The sequence below is a fragment of the Lepisma saccharinum genome, chromosome 1, assembly GCF_977018435.1.
Source record: "Lepisma saccharinum chromosome 1, izLepSacc3.1, whole genome shotgun sequence".
NCBI classification, from domain to species: domain Eukaryota; kingdom Metazoa; phylum Arthropoda; class Insecta; order Zygentoma; family Lepismatidae; genus Lepisma; species Lepisma saccharinum.
In genome coordinates, this window is record NC_139229.1 from 208,613,585 (window position 1) to 208,639,931 (window position 26,347).

At 37.1% G+C, this 26,347-nt stretch overlaps 1 protein-coding gene across 2 annotated transcripts in view; it reads right to left on the reverse strand.

Moving 5' to 3' along the window:
* LOC145978657 (uncharacterized) overlaps positions 1 to 26,205 on the reverse strand; it is a 56,937-nt gene extending 30,732 nt beyond the window's left edge. The window contains exons 1-4 of one of the 2 annotated variants that reach the window (XM_083111431.1): positions 26,083 to 26,205; positions 9,150 to 9,482; positions 6,837 to 7,084; positions 608 to 760 (exon numbers count right to left, since the gene is read on the reverse strand). In XM_083111431.1, the coding sequence (XP_082967557.1) occupies positions 608 to 760; positions 6,837 to 7,084; positions 9,150 to 9,482; positions 26,083 to 26,085 (737 nt within the window). In that variant the 5' untranslated portion in view covers positions 26,086 to 26,205. Of the gene's footprint in view, positions 1 to 607; positions 761 to 6,836; positions 7,088 to 9,149; positions 9,483 to 26,082 lie in introns of both variants that reach the window. The other variant, XM_083111422.1, reaches the window with a different exon arrangement.
* Between the last annotated feature and the right edge of the window lie 142 nt (positions 26,206 to 26,347).

Sequence of the window (26,347 nt, forward strand, 5' to 3'; positions counted from 1 at the left end):
TAAATTATTTTTTGTGAAAACTTTTTCATGTTCTATTTTCCTTCTCACAACATGCATCCTGTGCATAACAGGTTGTATAACTACCAGGATAAATGGTGTTACCATCTCCTAGGCATCTTTGTGTCCGTTTGAGCTCCGTTTAAGCTGAAAATTGGTGCAAATTCCAATAACGACCCCTTCGAAATAATGACCCTTTTCCAGGAACTGTGAAAGGTCGTTGAATCGAGAGTTGACTGTACATAAATGTGCATGGAGAGTCACAAAAATACATGTTCTCAAATACTGGACAGAAGAGAAAAACAGTACAAAATACACAGGATTTAACACAAAAAGTTTAAAATTCTCAAGCTTTCATCAATTTTCCATCATCATCATTAAAAGAAGAGGGATTGTTTTATCTAGATTTTATCTCTATTTTCTAATATCACTTACGAGAAAAAAAAGTGAAATGTCACTTACGAGAGAAAAAAGTGAAACACCAAGTGTTAAAGTAATTTTTATCCTGTACAGTGTATTTTTACCTCCTTCTTTAAATTCTAGCCTTTGAAGGCAGGTAATAGTATGTTCTATCATGTAGTATTAGTAGTAGTTTTACTCAAAGACTTACGTGTAAGGATCTACTTGTTCTGGTGCAGTTATTTCTTCTTTTTTTGAAACTTCTCTTTCTACAATTAATTTTCCTGTTCCAAACTTGATACTTCTCAGCTCTTTAATTACTTTGTCCGCATTGTATTGAGGATTCAATTGTATTATGCAACACCTACAAAATGAATATATGTAAAAGTTAACAATGAGAAAGCTTCCAAACCTTGAACTGATATTACAAATGCCACTAATTTTAAAGTGGTTTTAAAGTGAGAACATGGACATTGCTGGATGGTTAGTTTGCACACTTGTACATTTGTAACACTTCAAGATTTATAGGTATACGCTGCAGCATATGCAATCCAAAACAATATTCATATCATATGGTAAAAATAACATGAACTTGTAGTTCTGGTATAGCTATTGTAATTTAATGTTATGATTTACAAAACATGGAAAAGTTCACATACTAGTGGTATCGGAAATTATCAGTTGGAGTTCATCTACCAGCTGAGACTTGTATGGCATATTAGTCTTTCACGGGGCCCACAAAAAATGGCACACAACATTCTTGTAGTTCTAATTATCCAGGCAATTATGCAAAATTCATACTTTAAATTTTATTTTGCACGAGAAACTGTATTTTGTGATTACATAACATCTACTTTAATATTCTGATGTAATTCTTGAATATTCTAAAGTAAATTTCTTTGTAAATTGATGTCTCAATATTGAACAAATTTTAATTACTGCAATTTTTAAGTATTGCTGGGAATTTGTTAAAAGTGGTATCGGTTCAGCCCTAGTTATTTTGTTTCAGTTAGGTAGTTACCAATATGTATTTTGATCTAAATGATTATTCACAAGCATAACATGTAGGTTAAAGTTCACGGACACAAGAAATATAATTTATGTAAAAAAAAAAGTATTATCAACTCTAATCGATGGAAATTGTCCATCTTTTCTTATCTACAAGAATATTAATTCTAAAAAACTGGAGATCGAGTATTAGTGCACTTCAGAGAAATATCTGGTCAAGCAACAATTTTTTGACTAACCTTTCAATAAGTTACTGTGAATTTTTGCTTGTATATTTTACTGAGTTTAATTTATGGATAGAATTCTCACATACATACTTTTTATCTTGTTCATATTGTGTACTGCTGATATGCTGAAGATTTGGCAAATGCTGGTTTACCCAACAATAACCTTCATACAAAGACTTTGAAATCTAGTGTTGTGTTATTTTTTTTAAAAAATGCACATTTTTATTTATTATTACAGTGAAACCTGCCCTAAACTGAATAGGAAGGGACCAGGATATTTCCGTGCTAAAACCAAGTTTCCACTTAAAGAAGGTGTAATATATAAAAAAAATAGATGAAATTAAATACGTACCGTAGCCTACTAAGTTAACCACACAATTGGTTATAAACTATCTGATGCCTTTGTGGAAACTCTTCAACCATTCATTAGATGCTTTGAATTCAATCCTTCGCAGTTTTTGAGCACCATTTTTAACATATTCCTGTAACATAGAAGCTGATGCACAGTGGTTTTTCCATTGGCAGAGACAAACCACTCCTACACTATTTCATTAACCTTTAGACAAAGGGGAAACTCACTTCCTATCACCACATGGCAGCAATTAACATGCTATTTCTTGAAAACCACACATCATATTTCAGTTCTGTCTTTTTTATTCATTAGTATACATCTGAAGGTATGACAAAACATACTAAAATTATTAAGCATTATTTCCATTCATACTGCTATTAGCAAGTACTTTGTTTCCCTCTGAGTATCATTGGAAAGACCTTATAAAATGGGTTATAACTACTCAAGCACCGTTTTTTGCTGACGTATTTCACTTTTACATGTAATAAAGAGAACAAAAGAACACTTTAACAACATGTGGGGTCCAGGGGGAAATGCTTAATTTTCAAATTTTCCCCAACTTTCGAAAATGTTGCATAATTTCAGTCTTTTCTCCAAACTGGGGAATGGGCATATCCTCAAAGAGTGTCTTTTGTCGTGCTTCCCTCTAAATTTAGTCCATTCAGCATCTGTTGGTCCGGTGCTACAAGCAAAATTTCGAAAATGTTTTCCATAAAATAGCAACACTGCCGCAATCATACATTGTTATTATTTTTCTCCCAAGTTCTCTTCAACAAAATGTTTCATGGTTGTAGGAATGTACACTGCTACTTACTAAGTTTGTTTCATTCACCTTGCTGAATACCATTTTTCTTATTTTTAGTTTTGTTGTTCTTCTATTAACTCTCATTATTGGAAGGTACAATGTATAAATTTCATTTCTGCTAAAAGCCCTGACATTCCGGAAAAAAAAAAAAAAAAACTGATGTGATCTCTCTACTACACTTAATTTTCAAGCTAAGATATATTTTGTACATCATGGCAAGTTTATAATGTTGCCATCTTGAAATGTTATCCACACATATGAGGCTCTGTCTAATAAAGGTTATGTGTTCGTTTGTGGATTTTCGTATTTTTTTTCTTGTTATTCATTAGAACATTTTCCATACAGCTTCAAAATTTTAGTTTCTTCTCTAGAATATTGTACAGGTGAGTTTTACCAACATTGAACATCTTCATGATCTGCTTAACAGACAATACATCTTGCTCAATTGCATGAATTACTTTTACACTCATGTTAATATCAGCCACAACACGTTCTCTCTGTAGGCATGATGACAACTGCCAGACTAAAGTGTACACAAAATGTAGCCCTAATTCTTACTTGGGTAAAATTTCTAAAAGGAGAAAATAAATGAGATGTAGCCGACTGCTCAATAAATGTGCAACGTGATGTCAGAGACACCTGACCTGAAGTCTACTGAATTAAAAGGTCAGCACACAAAATGGACATTTTCCATACAAAGGCTTCTTTTTATTTCCATTTCCATGTTACATAGTTTCCATTCAATCCAGGGAATTTACCATGGTGTTCGAATCAGGAAATATTTCCATTTAGCCTTTAGCAGACGGAGTTTCTCCAGATGAGGCTTTTCAAAAGTGCATTTTACAACATTGCCGTGATGCACAAAAAAGAATTGTAGTTTAAGAACTAATAGTCATAGAGATGAAATCAAGTTTTGTTTTTTCGGAATGACAGGGAAGAAGAAGAAAAAATAAGAAGAAAATATTTTTTTAAAAAAATGGCCACTGTGGCTACCACAAAAGACCGAAGTGAATGAAAAAAATGATACTCCTTAAAAAAAAAATACAGCAGTGCTACCACCTTACAGAAAATGTTACGGAATTCACTTTTAGTGGCAGCCCTATGGACACTGGGTTCGCCAAATTTGGAAGGAGGCATAACAATAGACCACTCTTTGAGGATATGTAATGCCTGTCACCCATTTTGAAAAAAAAAATAATAAACACGAAATTAAACATCATTTTTGAAAGTTGTAATTTTAGGGAAATTTTGAAAATTGGACATTTCCCCATGGGAAATGTTGCGTATTGTTAAAATGTTTTTTGTTCTCTTAATTGCATGTAAAAGTGAAATATATATAAGCACAAAATGGTGGTTAAGGAGTTATATAAGATATATCCCATAATACTGAGAGGGAAACAAAGGATTTTTTCGAACTCAGCTTGTTAATAATACTAACAATGGATATATTGTTGTGTAATTTGAGTATGTCATAACTTCATATGAATACACATGAACAAAAAGACAGAACCAAAATATCACTTGTAGTTTTCAAAAAATTGCATGTTACCCCGAATAGTACTCTCACTATCTCTCTCAAGAAAAACCTGTTAAAGTCATCTTACTCCATATCTGGCAATAACATCCTCTCAACATTCCTCTCACAAATACCTACGCATTGTTTTCGACCAAAAGCTCACATTTGAGGAACAAATTTTAGGCACCACAAAAGGCCATGTATCTCTTAGGTTTCTGTATTGTTCCACTGAAATTAGTGATATCTCAGTCCTCAACTTGTACATCAAGTCATTAATTTCCCCAATAATAGAATACTGCTCTTTCATCTGGCCCATGTCATGTCCCACTCAGCTTTCTAGAATTGATTCAGTCTTTCACTTTTTCCTAGCTATAGTTTGTTACAGGGTTCTCTCATTATGAATTTTTTCATCTCCGCATCTCTTTTATTTCTTAAACATACAGACTGCATATCAACGCTGTTTGCAGAATGATTTGAATTGTTTATACGAAATTGTCAATGGCAAAATTCACTGTAAAACACTCCTTGAAGAATTCCACTTGCGCACAACACGCAACACAACCTTATTTTACACAAAAAAACTAGACTAGAAATTCAAGAAAGATCTCTCTTTTACAGACTTCCCACTCAATATAATAACCTCCCATCAAGTTTCATATATTTTCCTCCGAGTTTGCCTTTCGGTCTTCTATTAGAAGAAATGAAACTAATATCAAATAGTGCCATCTTTTACTTATTTTTCGTTAATTTTGCTATTCATTTTTGTGTTATTTTGTTATTATTAATTAGTGTTAATTTTTTTGCTTTTTCATGTTGATAATTTTAGTGTAAAATGGCCCCCTGTGCTGTATCTAGAATTTTCCATGTGTTGTTGTTGACATGTGTCGCTGGCAAGCCAGCTTCCTGTCGTCTGCTAAGGGATAAGCCAGGTTTCCATTTAATAACGGACCCGCTTACAGCACAGGTTTCACTGTACTTGATTTCATTAAGGTCCTTTCTTTGTACTTCAATTCAGCATATGACATATTTGGTTGCAAAGATTGGCACTACACCTTCATTGCTGATTTTCTATCTTCACCGATTTGTGATGATATTGACAAACAATAAAAATAATTTTAGTAAGTATCAAAAGTAAGGAAGCGACATTTGATATGCCATATTTTAGCTCTCCACCTTAACATACAAGGTACATTCAATAAATAACCGGAAATATTTTTTTTTACAGAATCTATTATTCGAATGGAATACAACACATGATAATTATTCAACATAGTTCCCCTCAAGTTCAATGCACCTGCGTCAGCGCTTCACAAGCCTCCCAATTCAATGTGCAAAGAATTATTTTGGGCATGTGCATAACCAGTCATGCACTGCTGCCTGGACTTCCTCATCATCCTCAAACCTTTAAGTGGGCCAAAAATGTGATAATTTGAAGGTGCCAGATCCGGGGAATATGGGGGGTGGGGTAAGCAGATGAACTTTAGGTAATTGATGCTAGCTAATGTGACTCTAGCAGTGTGTGGTCTCGCGTTGTCATGCAGTAACAGGACCCCACTGGACACCAGACCATGTCGCTTCTTCAAAATTGCTGGTTTCAAATTTTCATGCATAAGGTTTGTGTATGCCACACTGTTTACATTTTGACCTCTAGGCATGTAATGTTCAAGAATTGTTCCCTTATGATCCCAAAACAGGGTCAACATCACCTTACCAGCATTTCTTTCAGCTCGCACCTTCTTGGGTCTTGGAGATGAAGAATGTCGCCACTCCATTGTAGCCCGCTTTTGTTCAGGTTCGTAAAAATGTACCCAACTTTTATCTCCCGTGACAATACGGTGAAGAAATGCCTCCCCTTCAGCTACGTACTGTTGCAAAAGCTCCATTCGCCTGTCTTTCATTTCTGGTGTCAAATGTTTTGGAACCCACCTAGCACACACTTTCTTCAACATCAGTAAGTCATGAACAATATGGTGGGCTGATCCGACACTAACGTTCATCCTTGATGCAATCTCACTCACCGTAATACGCCTGTTTTCCCGTATCAACTTGTCAACTCTCGCAATGTTGTTCTCCATGACTGCAGAGACAGAGCATCCTGGACGTGGCGAATCTTGAACACTTGTTACACCCTGTTTGAACTTCTCTGCCCACTCGTACACTTGTGTTCGACTCAAACAGCTTTCACCATATTGCACTGCCATCCGACGGTGAATTTCGATTGGTTTCAACCCTTCAGCTAACAAAAATCTAATGACACTTCGCTGCTCCAAGTTGGTGCAAACCTGCAAGGGTGCCGCCATCTTGTTTAACTGATTCCCAGCACCCTGTTCGCAAGGCAGGCATGCCAGGCCCATCTGTTAATAGTTCTAGGATGCCACCACAAAATAACAAAGAAACACCAAACATGGTCGTATTTTCGATTTTTTATACAACTTTTCCGGTTATATATTGAATGTACCTTGTATATTACGCGTGCTAAATGATAATCAAGTTAAGTAATAATAACAATACATGATTAAAAAAGACTCTTACCTAGGAGAATAGGGAACCTGAAAATGTACATTCTTAATTTTTGGATGATAGTCCTTTACAATGTTCTTGGACAGTTCAGGATCAGGAAAATGTATCACTAAATTTTGATTACACAACTCATCGAAATATTCATTCTGAATCACCATGGCTCTCTCTGCATCCTCCTTATTCCATTCCTTTGATTGGGAATCATCTACTGTTGAGGCTTGTTTCCTCTTCCTTTTACCCTTATTTTCATTTGATTTTTTCTGCTGAAAGTATATTAAAATATATGTATGCATTATAGTAATATTTATTCAATATGTTAATTGTTCAATGCAGTCTACTAGTTAAGTAGAAATGATTACAGATCTTGCCATATATTTGAGAGGTCAAGTGCCTAACTGCAGTACATTTAGTCATTGTGGAGGTTGACACAAAAGCCTAAAAAAAGAGAAGCATGCAACATTTCAGCATTAATAAATGCACTGCAATTGTCTACATTATTCATGCCTTATCCCAATGAAAATCTCCAACAATGCTCACAAAATTAATAATCAACCTGTTTGAGAACTAATTGACAACTACTTTTGCCATCAAATTACTTATTGTAATGCAGTTTGGAATTAGTTTTCTTATTTTGGATTTTTTTAATGTTAAAGTTAAAACTTTACGGTCTTTTCTGATAATAAACTATAGATGTTATACTCTTCTTTTGTCTTCACAAGAATGCAGCAAAATATAAAAGACAGGGACATCAAAAAGGAAATCCATAAACTCATAAACAGGATTGAATATTATCATCCGTTACAACTATCATCACCTCATCTGTTACTTGTTATAAATTGATTTGCATTTTTATATTTGATATCCCTCCTCTGCGTCTATCAGTTAATCATGAGTAGGGCTAGGAAGTTGATGACAAATCATCTATTTTTCTTGGTTTTGAAGACAATGCTAAACCTGACAGTAGTCCATCTCACTTCAGTTACAACCAGAAAACATTGTTTTCATTTCGCATATTTCGGCTTTTTTCCCCTCCCCGATGGCATAGTGGTAACATCATCGCCTTGTAATCAAGGGGTTCCAAGTTCGATCCACGGTGGAGGCAAAAGGTTCGGATCCTACTTTAAACTGTAGGTCCAGTCCCATTAGCCCTACTGTGCATAAAGAGCACCAAATCAAATCAACCTATTTTAGGTGATTTTTCAGTACTTTTTGCCATTTTTATTGCATTTTTTAAAGCATTTTTGATACAAATTAAGTTTTTTTTCTCTTTCCCAGTTTTTCATGAATTTTAAATGCATTTCCTAGCATAACTTACATATTTAAATTCTCTAACATGGTATTTTTAGTAAGTACACCATTAATCGCAAATATGGTCAACGCAAAAGCACAATATTATTTATAACTGAAATCTTTAGCAATGTATTTTTTGGAATTAAATGTGGTAAATTTACTTTTCTTCCAGCAAACTTAAAATACTTTGGGTGTAACCTAGTTTGAATTTCCCTTGGTGGCCACTATTATCGCAGTAATCTGTGATTATAAGGTAAAATTAGTCACAATATAAATAATATATCTGATGCAAATGAAACAAAACTATATTATCAGATGCTGACCGACTATTGTATTGTGCAAGGCCCAATCTGAAAGAATGTGAATGACTTGCACAGAAAAACCTTATGAAGTATTTTATGTAACCTTGAAGTAACAATATAGAAAACTACATTTGCACTTAATTGCTTTTTTTCTTTGCTTCGATAGATTAAAACAGCGAACAACAGATTTTATCAAATTATTCAACTAGTCTCTGGTAATTTATGAAAAAATTAAGCTTTCATTTTAATGCCAGAAATTATTTTAGGTTATTTTTAAAATAATCTTAAGGTCATTTTTTTTAGATTTCTTAGGTCATCAACTTCCGAGCCCTAATCATGAGTATGAAAGATGATTAATGAAATTGAAATGAAACATACTGCCTTTTTTTAGATATCTTAGGTCACCAACTTCCAAGCAATAATCATGAGTATGAAAAATTATTAAATGAAATTGAAGAGAAACATCCAGCGTTTTTTGAGATTTCTTGGGTCATCAACTTCGGAGCCCTAATCATGAGTATGAAAGATGATTAAATGAAATTGAAAAGAAACATCCTGGCTGGAAACTTCGGTAGCGAGAGAGTGATTTGGACAATCAAAGTGCTTAGTCACAGAGGAAGTAACAATGAAACTACACACACGCTCCTTTACAAATATAAAATATAAACTCTTTATATGTTACTGCCTAACCCTACCCGTTAGAAGAGAGAAAGCAATGCTTCTTAGAACTTACCTGAAAGAAAGGTTTATTGCTGTTAGAGGCTGCACCGTGTGGTTGGCAATTTTGTATGCTTTGATCAGCATGCTGCTGCCCCTTGCCTCCTCTAAAGAACTTGCCTCTCCTTGGTCCCCAAGGTCTCCTCCACCGACCAGGATATCCACCATGTATGCCTCTCATTGGAGGTCCCCAACAATAGTTGGGAGGTGGTACAGCCATGAAATTTGGAGGTGGCATCTGCAAGTTTGGCTGTGGTAAAGGGCCATTCATGAAATTTGGTGGTGGTACTTTAACATCAGGTAGAACAACAGTTTGTTTTGTCCCACTGTCCTTGCTTGTGTCGTCAGCCTGGATAGAATAAGAAACTATTTTTAGATTCAAATATATTCAACCATTACTTTTATACCTATAAATGTATTATTTAAAAAACATAAGAACCTACACTGTTCAAATTGGAAACATGATTTTGCATGCAGTAAATGAGATATTTGGTATTATTACCAAACTTAGTCCATTCAAACAAGGATTGTCTCATCTTGAGTTTTTGGACATTTAACCACTGTATCCAACCCTGCTTTGGCCAGTCAGCATACAAACGAGGATCAGTGTAGCACACGCACTGGGAGAACTGTATGTCCACAACCACTCAGGGTCTGATAGTTGCACAAAAGTGGCACTGAAGGAGATAAATTTTAATTTTTCTGGTTGATTACTAACACTATCAACCCATAACCTTCAGACAAAATGGAGCCTGGGCCACTGATAATTCTGCCCGGCACACTCACTTACAACAGGTCTTTATGACCAGCAGACGAGGTGGAGCTTTGGCCACGGGAAATAATCCTCCAAGGCAGCAGATTTTACACCTCATATTAGATGCCGTCCAACACATGTGTCCAGGGACTGAACAATGACTCATTAGATACACACACTACCGTGAGGATGGAGGCAGAATCAGCTTCTGAAATGTAGGTACTTAAATACTTAATACAGTGGTTAAAAGTCCAAAAACTCAAGATGAATGAATCACCACTGCTCAGCTACAAAGATGGATTGTTTCCTAAAATTAAATAAGTGAGGGAAAACAAACATAAGCACACACATGCAAAATGCCAAGTAAAGCAAACTTAACAAATCTAATCTACTGCAAATGTTTAAATACGAATATTACAAATGTAACTGGTTAGTCATGTGAACACTTTCAGCTTAATTATAATGCTATAATAGTCTGTCTCGGACTGATTTCACGTCAAATAACACAAGCCATGACACCCACGGATTCAGATTTTAATGAAACTTGGTGTATTTGTTAATACACTCATGCTGATAAATTAAGGATAATGCTGAATCTTGTACAAAGAAATATTTGATGTGCACGTTGCAGCTTGAACTGATGTCCGGGTACTGTACCAAAGAACCTGTGTTGACTATGACCTTGATCCAGTGTGTGTTGGCGCTGTAAGCAGACAAATGACTCACAGGAACGAAACTGCTGACCAGAGTACAGTGCCTATAGGAAGTGTGCAGCTGTTCGGTTGTGCAAATGGTGAGTGTGTGTGTGAAATGGCTCAACGAACACATATTGATGATGTAATGAGGGGAAGGATACTTGGACGGCTAGAGGCGGGCCAAAGACAGCAGGTCGTGTCACAGGTGCTCCATGTGCAACAAAGTGTCATCTCACAATTATGGCAACGATTTCAACAGACTGGAAACGTGTCTCGGCGCTACAGCAGTGGACATCCACAGTGTACAACACCACGAGAAGACAGGTATCTGACCGTAAGTTCCCGGAGACACTGACGAAGTACTGCCGGGGGCCTTGCTCGAGACCGTGCAGCTGCCACTGGAACAGTTGTTTCCAGACACACTGTGTACAGAGGACTCAACAGGCACGGTTTATTCGCCCGGAGGCCTGAAATTTGCATTGCACTGTCACATGGTCACAGAGTACCCCGTAACAACTGGTGTAGAGAACACAGGACATGGACAATGGAAGAATGGTCTCAGGTACTCTTCACTGATGAGTCCAGGTACAGTTTCAACAATGATTCTCGTCGTGTAACCATCTGGCGTGAACCAGGAACCAGATACCGACCCGGTAACATCGTCGAAAGGGACCAGTATGGAGGTAGTGTTGTCATGGTGTGGGGTGGCATTATTTTGGGTTCACGTACACCCTTTCATATCTTCGACAGAGGTACTGTAACAGGTCAGGTGCACCGGGATGTTATTCTGCAAGACTACGTTAGTCTTTTCAGAGGTGCAGTCGGTCCTACGTTCCTCCTGATGGATGACAATGCCAGGCCACACGGAGCTGCTATTGTGGAGGAGTACCTTCAAACAGAAGACATCATACAAATTAAGTGGCCTGCCTATTCCCCCGACCTCAACCCAATCGAACATGCTTGGGATGCTCTAGGCCGACGTGTCGCCGCACGTCTTCCACCTCCTCGGACTCTTCAGGAGCTCCGAAAGGCATTGGTGCAAGAATGGGAGGACATGCCCCAACAGCTGCTCGACAACCTCCTCCAGAGTATACCAAGCCGTTGTACTGCATGTGTCAATGTGCAGGGGCATCACATTCCATATTGAAACCTGTGCACATGCTCAAAGAACTGTGGAACAACATTTTACAATCTCCCTTGCTTTGTATCATATGTGCGCTCTTTGGTTTTTCTCACTTTTTCTGCAATAAACAGGGTTAAACAGGGTATGTGGATGTCTTTCTTGTGTGTTCAACATGTGTCTGTGCTACCACAACTAGTTTGTTTCAGTGCTGTATCGTGGGGCACCAAAACCTCTATTATCCTTAATTTATGAGCATGAGTGTACTAGCAAGGTATGAAAACAAGCATTTTTTTTTTTCCTGTAGACCTCACAGTTACTGAGAAACAGGAGGCTAAAGTTTCAGAATTTTGCACAGATTGCTCACTGACAAGACCGTGGTGGTAGCCTGCAGTGCTTAACAGAAAAAAATATATCTCAAGAGTCAAATCAACACATCACTTGACTTAGTTCTACCAAAAAAAAAAAAAAAAGTTGTCACCAACATTCCTTTGCACTGTAAGTCAGAAAAAATCTTGTAATGCGTATGATGTTGTATTTTTGTATTAATGTCTTAAGTTACTAAATTTATATTAAGACTATAAGACACTGCAGTTACCGTGCCATTTTTTTCCTTTTAGCTTAAAGTACGTTCTGAAAGGCTAAGAAATAAAAGTAGTAGTATTTGCACTACTTCTACCAGTAACTCTTCTTTAAACAAGTTTTATGTACATGCATATGTCATTCTATTCCAAATCACCACAAAAAAATGAACTTTCCACATTAACCATTTCAGATTTTCATGAAATTTGGTAGGATGGTATACAGGGGTGTAGAAAGACTAATGGGGGTCCTCAGTTAGTGCTATTATAATGGCTGGATCTACGAATACAAAAAAATGTGTAATTTTAAGGTGTGGGGTGGTAAACAAATATAATTCTCCTGATTATGATTAAAGGTGTGTTTATTTTTTTGACAAATGCTAGAAACTAATATATAATAAGAGTGTGTGCAAAATAACCAATAAAATAGATGCTGTGAAGTACAATACATTCTTTACTCATTAACAAATTAAGATTAATGATTACCTACAATACTTATATTATTAATTATCATTTACAATGTTAGACTTAAGAACAATTTCGTTCTTGATATTTTGTCTGCAAAATCATCGATTAGGCCTACTTTGTTAAAGTTGATTTTCTTGGTCAGTCATTTTCAATTGAAAGTAAAGTCAGACCACTAAGGCATTCCTGCGTAAATAATTATTTTCAATTTAGAAAACGATGTCCCTGGCTTTGTTAATGTGACAGAGACAGTAAGGTACATATAAGCCATGCAAACATCCAGATAACTAGAAGTCAATGAACTAAGTATCGCAATGAGATCAGCAAGCTCTTTAACATTATTCATGCCCTTTATATTGCGTTTAAAAGAACTAACTGATAATATTTGTGACTGAAATAAAGGCTTGGAAATGTTTTTGCAATTTTTCCAGGTTCGTTGTAAAGCTCGATGTCTATAGAACTTTCCGAAAAGCAGGTTGTATCACTTTCTATGTGTCTACAACTGCTTCCATGCCTTTACGCGTAAAACAATGTCCAATTGTGAGCAAATTGTGTCCACCATCAGGTAAAATACTGATACTTGGAACCAACTCTCTCTCAGTTGGAAAGACTTTGACCCTGTAAGATTTCATTGATTGATTAAATTGGTTTATTTTACTTTGCTCTTCTGAAACTTTTCGCTATTAGAAAAGATGAGGATGAGTGATAAAACGATGAAATTGATGAAGGGACAGTCACAAAAAACATCCATGTGGCATCGTAGCACACTGCAATAACCACACTGGATCCTGAAAGAATTTGTCAAAATGCATCTGTATCCTTTTGATTCTCTTGTCAGAGAATTAATTTGAATTACCCCACTTGGCATATTTCCATTACTTCAACAACTGATTCAAATTATCCCCCAAGCTCAGTCACTTCTATCAGAGCATTCATATGATGAGCACAATGATATACAACCATAATATCAGACATCATTATTCCTCTCTTTAACAGCATACATAGCTGCATATCTTTCTGCCTATTATGTTGTATTAAGTTTTTTCAGAGATGGGTTCAGCTTATTTTCTCTTCAAAATTTTAACTCGTTGTCGCAAAATACTGTTACCAAAACAATTATACACATTCTAAACTGTTTAAAAAAAGGGGTATTTCCCAGTTACCATCTAAGCCATCTATAAGAACTAAATTTAAATTTTGTCTAGCGTAATGTATGTAATAAGCTTGGGGCATTGGGAGCTGGTGGAGCAACAGCCAGCCCATCCCAAAAAATTTGAGAAAATCAAAATTTTGCGCAGAAAGCAGTTAAGGACTTGGGACCTAAGAGCTAAATGCAGCCCCCTTAAAATGACCCATGATTACATTAAAAAGTAGTAATTATGAAATATTTATAGCATATCCCATCTTCTATACAACGCAGCTATGTAATATCCACCTTTACAATTCCAGACTCCTCTGAAAAAAAATTTGTGAAAACTAGGAGCTTGAGATGAAGTTGTTGGAATATTTTTGTAAGTACACTGATTTCCTGGTCAGCGTTGCAATCCAAGCTTAATTTAAACATGGCATAATTTTACCCCTCGAACATTCATTGCTTAGCACAGTGTGAAATCAAGGCACAATTACTGCAGACATGCACTAATATGAAACCACCAGCCTTGGGCCTTACACGTCACAATAATCTGCCTCCAGTGGGCCAGTCCAACAAAAAGGTAAGTCAGAAAAATCTACTACAGTCTTCCATTCATCCAGGACACAATCCCGGCTGCCCCAATCTAGTTACGCCCCTGATGGTAGAGGACATGAAGTAACTTACAGATGTAAAATTTTTGTCCACAGTGATGCACACTATTCACACAACAAGGTTGCCAACATTTTAAAAAATGTCAAATTTATTCTTACAAGGTCATGAAAAACAATTCATAACTTTGCTTTTAATTATGGTATATGTTTTCTCCTTCCATAAACTCCTATGTGATTTTCCAGTAATGATTCAGATTGTTTTATGATTTTTTTGCAAATTCTCCTAGCCGGAACACTAATTATTGTAGAATTTTGGCAATCACTGTCACATGATATTAAACCTTCCTTGAAGTAATGAGCACAGTTTGGATTTTGAAAAAAAAACTTAAAAATTACCTTACGCAAGCATCTGCGCTTCCCATGGACAATGTATTTTCCATTGACAAGCAACTGTAAGTATCGTAGACTTGTGAGAATTAATGTAGAAGTAAATCGGAACCTTAGTAGAATGCATTTAGGGACTTTATTTTAATGCTAAAAGAACCAAACCTGGCTTGCCTAACCTAACTATGAAAGATATTCAACAAAATCTTAAGTAATCGATAAAACTCCGCAGTATGTGTTAACATAAGTTCTTATATATGTACAGGGTGAACATAAAGTCCCAGCCCATTTTGCAGAAATAATTAATGCATGGTTTTTATATTTCAGGTGAATGATACTCCGAGGAGATGCTAACAACAGAAGAACGAATTGTGATTGTAACGGCACGTTTGCGTGGTCAGACATTCGAGGAGGTCAGGGAGACGTTTCGTAGAAAATGTGGACGAGAGGCTCCAACACGAGGTAATATCAGAAAACTGGTGAACAAATTTATGCGCACCGGATCTGTACTCGATGAGCAACGTACAGGTCGACCATCGATGTCGGGTGATACAGTAGCACGTATCCGTGAAGCCACTGAGCGTAGTCCCACTGCATCAACTCGTCGCCTCAGTCAAGAACTGGTGATACCTCAATCATCGGTGTGGAAAGTGTTGCACTACACCTTAAAAAAGAAAGCATACCACGTCCAGGTTGTCCACAAACTGGAACCGGAGGATTACGCTGTACGGAAAGACGTGTGCTACGAACACTGCGCGGCTGCAGCACAGGATGGATTAATGGAGAACATCCTTTTCAGTGATGAGGTGACATTCCACACCTGTGGAACTGTGAACCATCATAACTGTCGTATCGGGGCTTCTGAACACCCGAATGCTACTATCGAATGGGAACGGAATACACCGAAGGTGAACGTATGGCTTGGTTTCGCGAAACAAAAACTCTATGGGCCATTCATGTTTGCAGAAAACACCATCACAGCAGACACCTATCTCGAAATGTTGCAACTGTTCCTCCAGCCACAGCTACAGGATGATGGGATTCTTGATTCCGTGATCTTCCAAAAAGACGGCGCACCACCGCACTTCGCCTTGACTGTGCGGGAATACCTCAACAACATGTTTCCAGACAGATGGATAGGAAGAGGATCCACACGTGTTTGGCCATCGCGGTCCCCCCGACCTTACACCATTGGATTTTTTTGCATGGGGTTTTATCAAGGAACAGGTCTACAAGAGTAAGGTTGCAAATGTGGCAGTCCTCAAACAACGCATAAGGCACGCATGCGAACTCATCACCTGGGCGATGTTGGACACAGTGTTTCGAGCAACACTGACCCGTTGGGAAACGTGTTTTGAAATTGATGGACATCACGTTGAACAGCACTGATATGCTGTATACTAATGTTGTAATATCACATTCATGAATACATTATTTCTGCAAAATGGGCTGGGACTTTATGTTCACCCTGTATATATACAGTATGCACCAAAATATACAGTACTGAAATGAAAAGATGAACAAAAGTATAAGACATGTTACAATATAGTGACTGGTCTATATGCAACCCAAATAACAATCGTGCCTTTTGGGTTGCATAACTGTCAGCAAACCTAAGGTTAGGTTAGGTTAGGGCATGTGGAGTGGACGATTGTCATTTGGGTTGCATATAGACCAGTCACCTTTTTCAAACTCAATCCACCTTCACGACCGCTTCCGTATGAGCGGAAATAATGCTCAACTATGAATACTTTTTCCTCCGTCGAGAGACCCATTTCCAACAACAACTGCACAACACAACTTCCTCTTCACTACTGCGAACACGTGCAGCTGGAGCTATGCCCCGTCGACAAATGCAACCACGTGTTCAAGATGCGTGAGTTTCAGTACTGTATATTTTGGCGCATACCATATATATATATATATATATATATATATATATATATATACATACATACATACCGCATGAGGCACCTAAAAGTACCACCTGAAATAGCGAAGAAACCAGAAACAGTAGCGATGTGAGGTTTGCGGGAAACAATAATATCAAATGGGGCTCGTAAATCGGAGGTATGGGGTGGGTCGAAAAATATCGACAAATGGGGCATCTGGAGCAAAGTCATATTTTTTTTAATGGAACAATATACAATAACATGCATAATATAAAAGAGCACACGCAGAGAAACACAACGCCGTTGGTCTCATGCATCTACTGCACATAGGAACGAAGATATGGCCATGTGAAAATATGTAAACAAACTAACAAGTGGCCCACTTGACCGTCAGTACCACGGCATGTAAGACTTCTCAGGTGCCTGACAGAACTGCCTTTACGCAGAGCAAGTTTTGATAGCAGGTCCACGAGATCGTGTTAGTTCATAGCAAGCAGTCGTAGTGGTAAGAGCAAAGATTATGGTGTTCACAAACATAGAAAAAGGGGACATGATCCTGATTTATGGGGAATGCCGAAAGAATGCCTCAGAAGCGTACCGTGTGTACGCAGAGAGATATCCGGACAGACGACAGCCATCTCGACGTCTGTTTGGTAAGTTATTTATTAAATTAAGAGACACCGGAAGTGTAACACCACGATCACGTGTGCGGAACAAGCCAACTACAGGTGAGGCAGGTGCAACAAATGAGTCATTCCATGTGAAATCACCCAATTTTAAATCAATTGGTTGCTTGACCATTTTGTTAATTTTTTATATTTTCACCATAGGTGGTCTTGCTAGTGACCTGCTCAAAAATAATTTTTTTTTTGAAAAATCTTCCGCCATCTTGGATTTCTGCTCAATTTTCATCACTGCGGGAAGCAAAAATGAGTGTTTACAAGGGTTTTCAAAAAAGGTTGCTGTGTGATTTCTATTACAGATGGAATGTTCTAGTTTTCACTGCCTGAAAGTAGAGATTCTGGCCTTTCAGAAAATGTATATATATGTAAGCTAAGAATTAAGTAACTGGGACTTTAATGGGTTTCAATATAACCATCGTAGCGGGAAATTTTGCCAATTTTAAAGGTCTGTAAAATCAAAAGGGCCTGAAACCACAGGATGGAATTATTTTTTGCAAGAACTATGAGTGGAAGGCTTTTCAGCCATGGTGAAACAAATCCGGGGTTGTAAGCCCTTCTGTCTGATTTTTAGTTCCAAAATCCAAAAATTTCCAAAATTTGTGAATTTCAAGGTCAAAAATTAGAAATTTTGGCCATGGATACTCCTACTAGTACTTAGTAAAACCTGTGAATTTCATTTTGGGGTTCACACCGATGTTCATGTTACAGACTGTCAAATATCTCTAAAAATGATATCGTGAAAACATAATAATAAATAGGCTTAAAGTGACCTGATTTCCATTATTTTATAATCTAGTTATTTTATAAGGGTAAACAGAAATTAAAATAGATAAACTAGTTAGTTACTAGTTGATATATTTCAATATATACTTAGTGTGCTTTTGTTAATAAAAATCAAATCAAATCAAAATCACTTTTTGGATTGAGAAGACAAATGTTAGTAAACAAACAAGAGTACTATTATGTCAGTAAGTATATACAAGTTGCATGCACATGTTTCTTAAAGGTTTATGAATATCCAATACTATCAAACCTTACCCAATACATCCACTCTGGTACATAACAATTGTATGCGAAATATAACATAATATATAAAACAATTGTCGGCGAAATATAAACTAAGCTACCTGTAAAATATGACAAGCATTTAAACGCTTGAGAATATACGTATTCAAGTTCTTCCTCTATTTTTTGTATCCCAGTTACATATACCACTATGATATACACAGTTTACAATTACAATTACACAAGACTTAAAATTACATGAACTGAATCCTGATTTGGACAATTCTGATGATGACGACGAGAAAAAAATTACTTACAAACAATGGATAACAACAGATCGTTGCAATTTGATCACTGTTGTAGAAACAATTTCAGAGTTTAAAGAAAATTTAGTCACCATGATGAAGTTTATCCTTTAATATTTTCCACACAAAACTCATACATGTCCTTTGGTGTAAGAATATGGCCCTCAGTTGGTCGCTGCAGACTTGCCTTTGCCACAAGTCTCTTTACCGTCCCACCAATCCCATCACAAGGACCCTTGCCATGGCTTGTGGCAAAAAAATGCCACTCAGCAGCCACACCGAAGTCCTGTTTATGCTTACATAAGTTAGAAAACTTCTTTCTGTTCTTATATTGGGCTCCTGAGCCATCTGAGAAATAATAAATTTTCTTTAGATTTGGGACGAACGTTTGAACAAATGGAATCAGCTGCTTTTGGAAAGCGTAAACAGCAGTTGTGTACAATGCAGTCACTTACAATACAAAGACGTTTGATGCATAGATCATCTGAAGAATTAGTCTTAAAGTAGACACAAAAGGGGTGGACAGTAGCTTGAGCATTAATCCAGTGGTAACTCTGGATTTCATCTTGTACAACAAATGTGAAGTTTTCAGAGAAATCACCAATTACTACACATTCATCCGGAGAAAGACTTTCTTTCGTTCTTTTGTAAAATTCTGATTGACTCTGAGCAATAAAGTGGTGACTTTTTAATTGCAGTACTTAACTTCGAAGCTAAATTTTCTTTAAACTCTGAAATTGTTTCTACAACAGTGATCAAATTGCAACGATCTGTTGTTATCCATTGTTTGTAAGTAATTTTTTTCTCGTCGTCATCAGAATTGTCCAAATCAGGATTCAGTTCATGTAATTTTAAGTCTTGTGTAATTGTAATTGTAAACTGTGTATATCATAGTGGTATATGTAACTGGGATACAAAAAATAGAGGAAGAACTTGAATACGTATATTCTCAAGCTTTTAAATGCTTGTCATATTTTACAGGTAGCTTATGTTATATTTCGCCGACAATTGTTTTATATATTATGTTATATTTCGCATACAATTGTTATGTACCAGAGTGGATGTATTGGGTAAGGTTTGATAGTATTGGATATTCATAAACCTTTAAGAAACATGTGCATGCAACTTGTATATACTTACTGACATAATAGTACTCTTGTTTGTTTACTAACATTTGTCTTCTCAATCCAAAAAGTGATTTTGATTTGATTTGATTTTTATTAACAAAAGCACACTAAGTATATATTGAAATATATCAACTAGTAACTAACTAGTTCATCTATTTTAATTTCTGTTTACCCTTATAAAATAACTAGATTATAAAATAATGGAAATCAGGTCACTTTAAGCCTATTTATTATTATGTTTTCACGATATCATTTTTAGAGATATTTGACAGCCTGTAACATGAACATCGGTGTGAACCCCAAAATGAAATTCACAGGCTTTACTAAGTACTAGTAGGAGTATCCATGGCCAAAATTTCTAATTTTTGGCAGGTCCCCCTTTAGAGATATTTGACCTTGAAATTCACAAATTTTGGAAATTTTTGGATTTCGGAACTAAAAATCGGACAGAAGGGCTTACAACCCCGGATTTGTTTCACCATGGCTGAAAAGCCTTCCACTCATAGTTCTTGCAAAAATAATTCCATTCTATGGTTTCAAGCCCTTTTGATTTTACAGACCTTTAAAATTTGCAAAATTTCCCGTTGCGATGGTTATATTGAAACCCATTAAAGTCCCAGTTACTTAATTCTTAGCTTACATATATATACATTTTCTGAAAGGCCAGAATCACTACTTTCAGGCAGTGAAAACTAGAACATTCCATCTGTAATAGAAATCACACAGCAACCTTCTTTCAAAACCCTTGTAAACACTCATTTTTGCTTCCCGCTGTGATGAAAAATGAGCAGAAATCCAAGATGGCGGAAGATTTTTTTTTTTAAAAAAAAAAAATATTTTTGAGCAGGTCACTAGCAAAACCACCTATGGTGAAAATATAAAAAATTAACAAAATGGTCAAGCAACCACCTCTGGGTGATTTGACATGGAACGACTCAAATGTTCTCACCGCTGTTGCTGTGAATCCGCACGTTAGCTCCCGTGAAATTGCCAGGGATGCTGGGATGAGTCAGCGAAGTGTATTGCACATTCTGCACACACACAAGTTTCACCCATATCATATCTCCCTCCATCAGGAACGTCACGGGAATGATTTTGTGGACCGTGTTCGGTTTTGCACATGGATGTTACGACACGACACACCCGATTTGTCACGTATCCTCTTCACTGACGAGGCAACTTTTACCAATCATGGAAATGTCAACCTAAGGAACATGCACTATTGGTCGGTGACAAATCCACATTGGCTTCGCCAAGTGGAACGCCAGCGCCCATGGAGTGTGAACGTGTGGTGTGGTATAGTGGGTGAACATCTCACTGGCCCTTTTTTTATACAAGGGACACTGAATGCTGACCGATACATACAGTTTTTACAACATGAACTGCCTGTACTATTGGAGGACATACCACTTCAGACAAGGAGGGAAATGTGGTACCAACATGACGGGTGCCCAGCTCACAGTGCAAGACGCGCTACAGCATGTGTGGAAAATACATTTCCAAATCGTTGGATTGGACGTGGAGGGCCTGTCAAATGGCCGGCTCGTTCCCCAGATTTGACACACCGTTAGACTTTTTCCTGTGGGGAAAGCTGAAGGACATTGTCTACCGGGATGTGCCAACAACTCCAGAGGATATGCAACATCGCATTACTGCGGCCAGTAGGGACATTCCCTACGAGATGCTACATTCTGTGCAACGATCTTTGCGTGGGCGCCTCGTTGCCTGTATCACAGCTGACGGCCACCACTTTGAACACACACTTTGACAGGTTTTCGCTTCTTACGCAGTGGTTCTTCGACATACTGTTATGGTCATTTTCATTATGCTGTAACACTGTCAAATACATGGTGCTGACGATGTCTACTGTATTTTTTCTTCCTTTAACATGTTCTGTCTTCATCTTGTCCAATGGCTTCCGACATCTCATACTTGTACATGCCGTGGTACTGACGGTCAAGTGGGCCACTTGTTACTTTGTTTACATATATTCACATGGCCATATCTTCGTTCCTATGTGCAGTAGATGCATGAGACCAACGGCATTGTGTTTCTCTGCGTGTGCTCTTTAATATCATGCATGTTATTGTATATCGTTCCATTTAAAAAAAATATGACTTTGCTCCAGATGCCCCATTTGACAATATTTTTCGACCCACCCCATACCTCCGATTTACGAGCCCCATTTGATATTATTGTTTTCCGCAAACCTCACATCGCTACTGTTTCTGGTTTCTTCGCTATTTCAGGTGGTACTTTTAGGTGCCTCACGCGGTATATATAAGAAATCAAAACCATGTTAAATTTGCATTCGTAGCATGATGCAATCCTTATAAAACAAAATGAACTTTGGCCGATTCTTCTCTTGACACCAGCCATTTGTTTACATTAGTCTTGGGGAACGACTTAAGATGAGCGGACCCCTCTCCGATTTTCTTGACATACTCACTAATTGAGGCCTCCTAATCACAAAACTGAAGTTAAAAGTTGTCGGAAACATCTAGAAATTGCAAAATAAGCGAAAATAAGGCGTTAGTTTTTGGAATGGAAACCGTCAATTTTCGCGAAATTTTTTGTTTCACAAGGAAATATATATATTCCTGATACTTCCAGGACACCAAATGGTAAAACTGTCATATGCGGGAAATCGCTCTAACTCGTTCATTCTCTACTTTCTATATATTCGTACTTACCTATTCTGCATTGCGAAAGATTGTTTAACAACGGATTTAGCTTTTTTCAATGAAATTAGTATCTATTGTCGACATATCGAGTAATTATTGTTAGTTCTTTTCTCGCTTCCTGAACATGCAAAATGGCGGGCAAATGTAAACTAGCATTGTGTTTCAAACGGCAAAGCAGTGTTTCAACCTTCTTAACAGAAAAAATCCCGCATAGCCCCGAAAACGATTCCCGCATAGCCCCAAAAATCATTCACGCATAGCCCCAAAAACCATTCGGGATAGTATGACCATCAACGAATAGCCCCAAAAACCATTCCCGCATAGCCCCCAAAACCATTCTGGATCGTATAACCATCCACGAATAGCCCCAAAAACCATTCACGATAGCTCCACGCACCATCACGGTAAGGTTAGTATGGGTTGCTTTAGTTTTGGCAATAGTGAAAAAACTGTTTGTTTGGAAACACTTACCTTGCCGGGGATTGCATCATCAGATGCTCGCAACATCCGGTTCAAGTACATGAATGGAAATGCAAACAACAGTTTTCGTGCATCGGACGGACATTATTATAGAAAAATACATGGTTTAGCGGCAAAATAGTTTGAAAAATGCGAGAAAACACTTCTACGAACATCCGAAATTACACAGAAACTCAATTCCGTACGTACTTTCTCCTGTAAATTTGAGGAAATCCATTTCCCGCATATGACATTCTTACCCACCAAATTTTAACTATGTTTGCCTAACCTAACCACACGTCAATGGTTCGTGGGGCTACCATCAATAGTTCACAATTATTTTGCAATTTCTAGATCCTGATACAACCATGACACCAAATTTTAACTATGTTTGCCTAACCTAACCAAAACTAACCTAACCACACATCAAAGGTTCATGAGGCTAGCGTCAATGGGTCACAATTATTTTGCAATTTCTACAAGTTCCCGACAAATTTTAACTTCAGATTCGTCATTAGCAGGCCTCAATTAGTTAGCATGCCAAATATGAAGAAAATCGGAGAGGGGTCCCGTCATCTTAAGTCATACCCATAGTTCAGTTAGGCTGGTTCCTTAAATACTTTCATGTTTAGGTTAGGCAGGACAGGTTTAGAGCTGTTAAAAGTACAATAATTTCCCTAAATGCTTTTTGAGCTGGTCTCAAGCATGACATGCCTTTGAGCATCGTATCAACAGTAGTCTGTGGAATGCATTGACGAAGGGAAGCGGAGATATTTAGGTACCATTTACAGCTTTTTTCGCAAATGAATTGCACTTTTCAGAATTCCAAACAGTGGTAATTACTTTCAACATTTTTGGGGTGCTTTAGAGATTCCTCTGAAAATATGGCAGTTATCCATGTCCAAAAGGGGAGTAAATGAGAAATGGCTCCTTGCTAGGAAGCCCTGGATGATCATGTCCGATGAATGGCATTTTGTGAAAGTCTAAACTCTGCTAATTACTTTCTCCAAGTTTCAAATTTACTTTCACAATTAATTCGAGGTTCCTGTAAAACTTCCTAGTGCTCCCATAAAAATGTTAATAATCATTATCCATTCGAAACTGTTACCTTAATAATAACTATGTGACGACACTTGTGTAGTTACATTGTATGACACTAACAAAAATGTTTCTCCATATACAGTATGTAACATTCTTATTCGTACACACGGATTTTCAAAGAAAATGCTTTAATATCTGAAAGGAAATACACTCTTTTGAAATTGTTTCTTTACAATTCAATAACTAATATCATTAGGAACATAAAATCTTACCCAATTTCTGTATAACCAATGACAATAATAAATTAAATGAAACTGAAAGAGAAACATGCCATTTTTTGTACAACTTTTCTATTCGTACACTTAATAATATAAAAGAAAAAAATATATTCAGAGCAAATTTACTGACAGTTCTAATACTTTGATGCGTATCCTTTGGCTTTAATTACTGCTTGACACCTGTTCTTCATAGAATTAACCAGTTTCCGACATGTTTCAGTGCTTATTTTATTCCACTCGGCTTGCACAACAGTTTTCAACTCTTGTTTGAACTTGACACCTGCTTTATGCACTAGCCTCTTCAAAATTGCCCATAAATGCTCAATGGGATTTAAGTCTGGACTTTGAGCTCCATTTTTTAGGCACGCTGCTTTACATTGTTCTTCAATATGTCCAAATAGACATATGCATCCATGATACCATCAATAAACTGGATGGTACCAACACCTTTGGACGACATACAGCCCCAAATCATTAATGACCCACCACCGTGTTTAACTGTTGGAACTGTGTTAATGTGATTATTGTCTTTATTTGATTTTCTCCAGACCCTATTTATCCCATATGACCCGTATATATTAATCTTGGACTCGTCTGACCATATGATACTATCCCAAAATTCCTGGTCCTTGTGGATGTGCTCTTTCGCGAATGAAAGTCTCTTCCTGCGATTCACCTTATTTACATAAGGCCTCTTTCGTGGTATTCTGCCATGATATCCATGCTTCCACAAGGCACGTCGGACAGTTTGATCGGACATCATCTTGCCAGCAACATTTTCTACTAACGGTCGTAACTGAGGAACACTTAGTCAGGGGTTTTCTCGCACTCTTTTTAAAATAAAGCTTCATCACGTTTATTCAACCGTCTCTTTTTTGGTTTTCTCGGCACATTCTGTGTTGAACCTTCCTCTCTAAATTTGTTTACTATGTATTGAACTGTGGAGCGTGATTTATTGACACTTTGTCCAATTTTTCTTAACGAATAACCTCTAAGGGCCAAATTTATAATAACATCCTTCAGATCTGAACTAAGTTCCTACACCTTGCCCATTTCGAACACGCTGATAAATAGACGATAGGCCTACAACAATACCTACGCCAGCATTCCGCTTGACGGGGAGCACGCCTGCATGTTAGGAAGTTGCAAACTGCACGAAATCGCCCGAATAGAGGTGGCGCTGTATGCGAGGAAGATAGAAACTCTTGCCTGTACGAATAACAATGTTGCATGAAACAGCATGTTTTTCTCTTTTCACACAAATTATATGCTCTGTTTATACACTTTGAACATACATTTTTATTGACATTTGTTGGTGAAACCTTCATTAACATTAATTTCCAGGTACATATGAAAATTATTATATTTACTAGTAGATATGACATTTTTTCCTCAAAAATTTCATGTGTACGAATAACAATGTTACATACTGTATCTGCACAGAAGCCGCCTATATTTTGCTGGAGTACCAGATGTGTGACAATAGGCGGTTGACGCTGTCATTGAGGATAACCATGTTCGTCACAGAAGTGTTTGTGTGTGAAGTTCAACCTATGATCACCAAGATTTTCCCACACGTCAGGTGGGAGAACAGCATACGCTATAAAGATATATTCTTATTATCTTTAATAGTAATAATATTGTCCGACCAAAAGTGCAAGTGCATATCCTTCAGTTACTTTAAATTATAAATGTGTGCTAAGTAATGCAGTACGGTAAAATATTTAAATTACCATGATCACTATCCAATTTTGTTGTGATTTGTACACTATTTATGGAAGATATCCTGTGTTATTTTCACATGTTTACATTTTATATGCAAGACGACAACATTTCCCAGAGGTTCGATCCACTGTTGCCAGTGAGTTGATGAGTCTAGAAAAATACAACCAATGAAAAAACATTGAAAAGATCTGCATTTTTGCAAGTGTGATCAGTGATCACTGATCAGTCTAAGCACATTCATCTGTGGTCTTAGCTCTAAACTCTTGTTCTGTA